The sequence below is a fragment of the Lolium perenne genome, chromosome 2, assembly GCF_019359855.2.
Source record: "Lolium perenne isolate Kyuss_39 chromosome 2, Kyuss_2.0, whole genome shotgun sequence".
Classification (NCBI taxonomy): Eukaryota; Viridiplantae; Streptophyta; class Magnoliopsida; order Poales; family Poaceae; genus Lolium; species Lolium perenne.
In genome coordinates, this window is record NC_067245.2 from 8,171,307 (window position 1) to 8,179,003 (window position 7,697).

The 7,697-nt window shown below is 44.0% G+C and overlaps 2 protein-coding genes across 8 annotated transcripts; both read right to left on the reverse strand.

Annotated features, from left to right (window-relative positions):
* Nucleotides 1-747: 747 nt before the first annotated feature.
* On the reverse strand, nt 748-2,162 carry LOC127331068 (uncharacterized). Of its 3 annotated transcripts, none has more exons than XM_051357149.2 (4): nt 1,687-2,158; nt 1,486-1,576; nt 1,386-1,414; nt 748-1,261 (listed from the first exon to the last, which is right to left on the reverse strand). In XM_051357149.2, exons 1-4 carry the CDS (start codon nt 2,084-2,086, stop codon nt 1,074-1,076), a joined length of 708 nt encoding a protein of 235 aa, XP_051213109.1. In that variant the 5' UTR covers nt 2,087-2,158; the 3' UTR covers nt 748-1,073. The 3 variants fall into 3 exon arrangements, with proteins under 3 accessions (XP_051213109.1, XP_051213110.1, XP_051213111.1); XM_051357150.2 differs by lacking the exon at nt 1,386-1,414 and adding an exon at nt 1,334-1,385 and having other exon boundaries at nt 1,687-2,153; XM_051357151.2 differs by having other exon boundaries at nt 1,053-1,261; nt 1,334-1,414; nt 1,687-2,162.
* A 523-nt stretch (nt 2,163-2,685) lies between these two features.
* Nucleotides 2,686-7,494, reverse strand: LOC127331067 (sugar transporter ERD6-like 5). Of its 5 annotated transcripts, none has more exons than XM_051357148.2 (19): nt 7,245-7,494; nt 6,434-6,587; nt 6,192-6,254; nt 5,977-6,066; nt 5,802-5,861; nt 5,610-5,675; nt 5,470-5,535; nt 5,313-5,388; nt 5,032-5,096; nt 4,602-4,694; nt 4,425-4,505; nt 4,263-4,347; nt 4,079-4,125; nt 3,926-3,988; nt 3,772-3,831; nt 3,613-3,666; nt 3,436-3,495; nt 3,197-3,311; nt 2,686-3,092 (listed from the first exon to the last, which is right to left on the reverse strand). In XM_051357148.2, the coding sequence occupies exons 2-19, from the start codon at nt 6,566-6,568 to the stop codon at nt 2,938-2,940; spliced, it is 1,434 nt and encodes a 477-aa protein (XP_051213108.1). In that variant the 5' UTR covers nt 6,569-6,587; nt 7,245-7,494; the 3' UTR covers nt 2,686-2,937. The 5 variants fall into 5 exon arrangements, with proteins under 5 accessions (XP_051213108.1, XP_051213106.1, XP_051213107.1 ...); XM_051357146.2 differs by having other exon boundaries at nt 6,434-6,573; nt 7,235-7,494; XM_051357147.2 differs by having other exon boundaries at nt 6,434-6,573; nt 7,231-7,494.
* Nucleotides 7,495-7,697: the final 203 nt, after the last annotated feature.

Sequence of the window (7,697 nt, forward strand, 5' to 3'; positions counted from 1 at the left end):
AAAATCTTCAATCATATCTTTATAATTAATCTTCTCCAAGGTATCATTTTCTCAGGTGATATTATCGCCAATCCACTGAGTCTTTCTTGTGTCATAGTAGAACACATGTAGAATTTTAGCAACTTCGATCTTGATTTGTCCTATTTAACAAATTACCAAAATAAAGAATCATGAGTTCATGACTATGTGTAAACCACAAATTACTGCGCGGTAGCTCTAAAAATCAGGGGTTTCTCAACTAAAACAACAGCAAATTATTGAAATTCAGGTTTGTTTAACACTAAGAGCAATTGAATCTGTTCTTACTCCTTACATGTGAAATTTAGGCCATGGTAGATTGGTAGGCAGCGCTGTTGGTAGATTGGTAAACAACTGCACATACCTGGTCGGCTGATCGCGTGGTAGACTGATGAGGTACTGAGGATCGGAAGGAGCAGCCGGTCGCGTCCACTCGCACGCTCACGCCGGCGCAATGCGGAACATACATATCTACAGGAGCACTCCAAATGTCGCGGAATCGATCTCGATCTCGATCTCGATCGGGGATGCGAACTGATCGATCGCATCGTCCCGTATGTATTTTTTGGGCAAAAGATTGATGGTGTGTTGTTGGGCCTAGGCTGCTGAAAATGAGTAGTGGGCTGCAGAAAATCGGGGGCCTCTACAATTCGGGGGCCCTGATCAATCGATCTTCTCGATCGTGGCCATCGACGGGGCTGGATATATGTTTTACTTTAGACGAAAGGATTGAAATGAGCCCGGTTTTAATTAACAAAGCTATCAACCAAGTAGAAGTTACATCATGAGTTACAACTTACAACACACACGCATAAATCGCACACCTTGATCCAAGATGAGAGATTCTTGTCGTTTTGCACCGGAAACCATGTACACACCAACAAACCTCCACCACAGGAAACTGCAGCCCAAGGGGGAACCTCCATATATATGTTTTACTTTCTATAGCAACACATAGCTAGCAGCTACCATATTATTTCCCCTTTGAATTGTGCTCAGCTCTTCATTTGCTGATTGTTACTGTCATAGTTGAATAACACTGAAAACTCTGCAGGTTATTTATAGAGCGAAAATTCAACACACGCATACACTTGTTTTTCGGAACCGAAGACGAGGTGGGGGAGTGGATTTGCAGTCCGTCGATCCATTGCAAGCTCGTGAGGAGGATGAACAGGGTGTGTCAGAGCCTGTCGGCAAGGCTCGGAAAGCGCTCGAGCAGCCACGTCACTCCCCTGATGGCCACCTACAGCGCAGTGGAGTGCATCAGTGAAGGGATCCATCGTCAGTTCATACAGATGTGAATCAACATATATACCAGCGCCAACTCCCCTGGTTTGGTCGCCGGCTCCACGCAGTCCCGGCCGTACCTGCAATTGCAATCTTGCAGCTGGCAAATCTGGACGCAGAATTTGAATGGATTTGGTGTTTCTTTCCAATGGAGATGCAGATGGAGATGGATGTGCTTACACGATCTGGATCATGCCCTGCCGCTGCGGGTCGGGCTGGCAGCGGTAGAAGCTGCAGCCCCGGCTGAACGGGAACGGCCGCCCCTTCCACTCTGCATGCATGCATCAAACTCAAGCACCACACCACCGGCCGATCGATCGAGACGGAAATGCATGCGCAGCGCCGCCAGGACTAGGAGAAGACGCATCAACGCGCGCGTACCGAGGTGCCAGGTGACGCCGACAGCGGAGGGGTCATCGCCGGAGATGTCGTCGATGACGAAGCGGAGGTCGGGGCTGACGGAGCCCATGAAGTCGCCGAAGAAGCCCAGCACCCGGTCCCGCCCCACCATGGGCCGCGGGAACACCAGGTCCTCGTACACGCACCCCTCCGCGATCAGCGGCGCCACCGCCGCCAGGTCGCGCCGGTTCACGCCCTCGTAGAACTCGCGCACCACCTCCGCAGCCCTCCCCTTCGCCGCCGACGCCGCCACGACGGCACTCGTCCTCCTCCTGCCGCTGCTTCCGCCCTCCCGCGCACGGATGATCGGATGGTGCAGGCGTGCAGGCTGAGATGTGGCCGCCCCGACGCGGAGCCGAAGCGGCTGCGTCGCATGCGCCATGCTCTGCTGCTCCAGCCTGTGTGTGGCGGGAGTGCGTCCATCGTCTTATCACTTGGTTTGCATCTTTTCTTTTCTTTTCTTTTCCTGCGCTCGTCTCTCTTCTGCCCCTACAAATAAATATACTGAACATAACATTTCCACTTCAAACTGCATATATTTTTCGACAAATCTGACGTTGTACCGAAACTAATAACGCCTCATCTGACCAAATCTCACCCCCTCGGCGCTGGCTAAAATGGAACCACTTTCCATGTTTGGTTGGCGCCGAGTTAAATTGTATGGATCGGTGCCGACCTGCATAACTTTGGCTCCATTCTCGATGGCGTCCAACTCAGAGGTCAAATTTCGAAAATAGTTTTGTTGAGGGGTCAGATAAAGCACTAGTTTTGCTTCGAAAGGGTCATATTTGTCAAGAAGTACTCAAATTGCAGAACCAATGATCAGTGACGCACGTTGTTACAAAACAAAACATAATAATGCATGTACACTTCATTCACTGGCATTGGCTAACAAGTAGGTACTGTACTCCCTCTGTTCCATGTTAGTTATCACTGATTTAGTACAACTTTGGGCGACAATTAATATGGACATGGTGGGAGTATATCTTAAAGGAGATGTACATGAGGTCCCTTGCATTAACGCACTATCTGTGTTACTTGTACAACGAATATTACAGTATCCCACGATCAGCCATATAAATTTTTTTTTTAGGTAAGCCATATACAAATCTTGATGATATATGAATCATGCATATACTAAAAAAAATACAGTATCTCAGACCGGCACTCCTGAAACTAACAAGATTCAAAATGAAACGCAACCTGGAGAGGAAACTAGCCATGTATTTTAGTCTATGCAATTCGGTCAATCCCAGAAGGAACTGGTGCCAAGGACGAGTTCATGGACGCTTGGATCTCTTCCAGGGTCCTTCCTTTCGTCTCCGGCACCAGCCGCGCCACAAATAAAACGGTCAGCCCGCAGATGCTCGCGAACATGAAAAATGTGCCTGAAATTAAACCGTCCACGAAAGAACATACGGATGAAGCTAGAGTTTGTCGTGACTATGTATTTGATCAGATGGTCTATTTTCTATGCAGAAAATATATTTACCGTAGGAGCTCCACAGCAGGAGGAAATTGAAGGCATAAGAGATGATCCACGAGCCGAGCCAGCTCACTAAGGTCACGAGGCTCCCTGCTGTTCCTTTCATGTGTATGGGAAAGATCTGCATGTCCAGCGACGAAATGGTGTCAAATTCCACGATAATACTAGTGTACTGGTCTGTAGATTTATTTAAATCTCAGAGTACAGTAATCCCAACTCTCTGTTAATTAGGCTAGGAGAGGTACCTCTGACATTATAACCCATGGTATTCCACCCATACCAAGTGAGAAAGATCCAGTGAAGACCTAGATTTTCAACCAACAGATATGTTTACAACAGCTAGACATCACTGACAGTAGTGAAGAGAACTAGTTAAAAAAAAAAAAGAGAACTAGTTAATGAGACTAGTACGTAGTATATACCAGAATTCCCGCCAAAGCAAGTACCACGTTCAGGTCCTTAGCCCAATGATGTTCCTGTTTTTGGGAGAGTAAAACTACTGGCAAATTTGTGGTCCTATGAGGACGAAATCAATGCCATGTAAAAGAAAAGGGATGAGATCACTTCCGGTGATTTGAAACCTTGGATAGAAATGACACGCCAACTAGTAGGCAACCGAGGCATGTCCCAGCTGCAGAGACCTGGAGTATTGCAGCATGAAAATTATTGTCTTAGCACCCATTACTAAGTGTATGTTTATTTTTATTATCTACAAAAGATTATATCTGTTTTTACGATTAGAAGTGGCCTCCTTCCAGCCTTGTCCAAAAGAAGCACTCCAAGTGTCGTCATCGGAACCTACAGGGGCACTAAAGTTCAACTATATACCTAACATCAGTGAAAACTGAGAAGGAAATAAAAGCGGCATAATAGCCATGATTAAGATACCTGAACCGCAACCATAGCGAGCATCCCCATGTTCCCTGATGCGAAACCTGATTCCCAAAGTAAAACATGGTAAAGATTATGTCCAATAACTGTAATATGTAGACAGGAGAATGTTAAGGCAACACAATAACTGAAATATGTAGACAGGAGAATGTAAAGGCAACAGCTTGCTAATATTCATTACCAGCTGAAACAAATATCTCACTGGCATAGAAGCAGATTGCATTCACTCCCCCAAACTGTTGAAGGACCATTAGCCCAACACCGACCTGAAAGAGACCTGATATCTTAGAAAATTATAAAATCATTTTCTTTCTAGGTAGAAATGCCTTACTAAAATACTTACGGTGACAGCATGAATGTAATCCTTCTGAAACAGGTCCCATATCTTTGACTGTGGGAGGTGCTGAATCTTTTCTGTGAAATCCTGATTATACAGATTATGGAATTAGTTAGATCTTATAGTAATGCATGATTAAATTGGTGTTCTATTTCAACTCTCAAGTACTGAATAGTCAAATACTTTGATTTCTTCTGCCTCTTCAGAGATATCAGTTTCTTTTCCCCTTAGCTTCTGTAACGCTTCCTCGAGTGCACCGGGATGTCCGATCTTAGCCTGACATGCATGTGTTTTCATCAAAATTTTGTACAGAGGGAGTGAAATTGTAGGAACCATATAATGAATATGGATCTTATATGTCAAACTGAATATTTGTATAAACTGATGTAACCCCAAAATCTGTTCCGTCTTACATATGAAATTGGTGTAACGATAAGAAATGACCATCTTACAGATTTGTCAATGCCACATAAATACTGCTATATACATAATATAAGTGTTTCGTTCTATTGACTAGGCCAGAAAGTGGCTAATCAAGTAAATTCTAGAACCGAAAGATGGAACTACGAGATCCATCAAGTATCAACAGTACAAGGAAAGCTCGCTACTTTACCAGCCATCTGGGAGATTCAGGAATCACAAGAAGGCCAACGAGTTGCAGTAAACATGGTGTCACTCCTACAAGAGAAACAACTCTCGTTTATTTATACATATCGGTATGGGGAAAATATCTAGTTATACAAGTGCATGATTTTTCGAGCAGAATAGCAGATAGGTTGGACTAAAACAAAGACCAGTTAAAACTGGTCACTCTTCATACAACAAAACATAACTGAAACCTATGCTCTTAATTATTGGAATGGTAGAAAAGTAAATTCAGATAAATTAATGTACCGATGATTGCCAAGGTACGCCAGGTGATAAAAGTCCCCAGAGCATAGGCAAGGGACGCCCCACAACATATCATCAGCTGCATAGGTGGAGGTGCTTGCCTTCGTAAGTTAAAACTCTATACAACCAAGTAATGAAATCTCCGTTGCTGAGGACAGACCTGGTTTACAGCTGCAAAACGTCCTCTAAGATTCTTGGGAGTTACCTCTGATATATAGACTGGGACCTGTTCAGGTAACACAATTTTCAAACCGAATTCGTTGGACAAGTAACCAGAAGGAGCTTTATTACTGTAATTACCACATATGAAAACAGGCCAATTCCGCATCCAATTGAGAGCCTTCCAAGGTAAAGCCACAAAAAATTCTACAGAAGAAAATATACAGAAAGGAAGGAAAACAATTACAAGATGAACTAAGAATTGGCGTATTTGTGCTCAAGTTATAGTACGTACCGGAATAGAAGTACATAGAGAAAGGAGGAAGAGGGTACCTTAGAAAAGACTATAAAGAGATATCCAGCAATGCAGAACACATCTGATATTGCCATTGCCTGCACGCCAAAATGCACATAAGTCCATTGTTCGAGAGAAAAGAACCCCTTGGCATGCTTTGCTTCTTTTAGTTGACTTACTAATTATCAGGATGGAAACAGGATTGGAACTTACGCATTTTCGACCAACTCTGTCTGCTATGGTACCACTGAAAATAGCGCCCAGCATTGCTCCAATGGTTAATATTGAGCCAAAGACGGAATACTGCATGATGGTTAAATGCGCAGATTTTTTACATTGAAAATGTGTAAACTTAACCCACCAGGCCGCCAGGTCATCACCATCAAGATGAACAAAAAATGCTATTGTAAATGGCAGCAAGCCATCACCTCAGCTATAGAAAGATGAAGATCATGCATGATGCCCTCTTGAGATGGCGATGAGTAGCCCACCTGCAAAACAGTGATCTGCAGTTAACCTCTCAACTGCAAATATTTGCACTAGAACAGAAGGATAGTTGTGCACCTAATTAAATAGAAGTTTTCACATATTATTGTTGAAGAATCTTAATGCATACTCTCTACTAGATCAATAAATAGGAACACTAATGGGCTTGGTAAAAGATATATACCGAGATACCGAACACGAAGGATCCACAAACGGCGATGGCGGTGCTGACAACGACCACCCAAATTGAAGAGGCTCTGTGATCCCCAGTCACCAGGAGGGGTTTCTTGACCTCTGCTCCCTCCCATTCCGTTGACATATGGCCTGCCGGGTTTGAACTACCCATCAGGTTAAGTAGCGTAAATGGCTAAAGATCAGTTGATCACTTGTAAAGAAACCAAGAAAATCATTAATGATAACTCACAAGCATAGCAAGAACAACCAGGACATACTGCTATCAAAGTATATTTCTCCTCGTATAGTACTACCTCTGTCCATAAAAGGATGTCGCAAGTTTGTCTAAATTTTGATGTATCTAGACACTCTTTAGTGTTTAGATGCATCCGAATTTAGATAATTTCCGACATCCTTTTATGGACGGAGGGAGTACTTCATATCACAAGCTTGCTGTCAGTAATAATAAGAGTAGTTCTTGCAGTAATCAGGATTTAAGCTGCCTAGGTATAAACAAGCAAGACTTCAGATATACGGTTGTGCAGCTACAGCGACCATTCATGCATGTTAAGAGTTTGTATTACTGATAGATCCGCAGAATCAGGTGATGAAACAAAATAGCAGGACTATCTAAACTAAAGAGCAGTAGATATTAGCAAACATCCTCTAAATCTTACAACTGTGAACCTAACGGCCTCCTCCATTCCATCATGTTGCAGCCGAGAAGTTAATTGCGAGAACACAACTCAATACTCCGCGTATAAGAGTATTTTAACCGCAGAGCACAAAGAGGAGGAGGAGTCGAACCTACACGAAACTACCTGGAGTCGGCGGGAAGCTCGCCGGCCGCGAGATAGTACTGCCGGTGGCGAAGCCGCTGAGTAAGCAGAAGGAAGTAGCTCTGACCGAGGCGGTACTGCTTAGGAGCCGGCGGAGAGATCGATCTTCGATCTGTCGCCGGCGGTGGATTGGGCGGTGGCGAGCTGGTCAGTGGTCAGTGTAGAGGAGGAGGGGACTGACTGTGTGTCGGAAAAAGACAAGCAAGAAAAAGCTAGACTAGCATCTCGCTCTCCACCGCTGGATCGATCCTCTTGTTTTCGTCGGTTGAATTTCTAGAAAAAGTTTCCTTTTCCAGAATTCCACCTATTTAATGATAACCGTCTATAGTAGTGCGAAAAATATAAAAATTACAAATAGATCTATAGACCACCTGGTGACCGATAAAGTGGTGAACGTTTTGACCAGAAAAATCCGTACTCAATTATTTCAAGCAC

What these genes read in the sequence shown, in the direction of transcription:
- LOC127331068 (XM_051357149.2), bottom strand. Translation starts at nt 2,086, where the DNA reads ATGGCGCATGCGACGCAGCCGCTTCGGCTCCGCGTCGGGGCGGCCACA. An exon ending in CAGGGCATGATCCAGATCGT is followed by an intron (nt 1,415 to 1,485) that starts GTAAGCACATCC and finishes TTCTGCGTCCAG; the next exon opens with ATTTGCCAGCTGCAAGATTG. An exon ending in CTGCAAGATTGCAATTGCAG is followed by an intron (nt 1,262 to 1,385) that starts GTACGGCCGGGA and finishes ACTGCGCTGTAG; the next exon opens with GTGGCCATCAGGGGAGTGAC.
- LOC127331067 (XM_071825846.1), bottom strand. Translation starts at nt 6,595, where the DNA reads ATGGGTAGTTCAAACCCGGCAGGCCATATGTCAACGGAATGGGAGGGA. An exon ending in TCGCTATGGTTGCGGTTCAG is followed by an intron (nt 3,989 to 4,078) that starts GTATCTTAATCA and finishes GTGCCCCTGTAG; the next exon opens with GTTCCGATGACGACACTTGG. An exon ending in CATGGGTTATAATGTCAGAG is followed by an intron (nt 3,312 to 3,435) that starts GTACCTCTCCTA and finishes CTGGACATGCAG; the next exon opens with ATCTTTCCCATACACATGAA.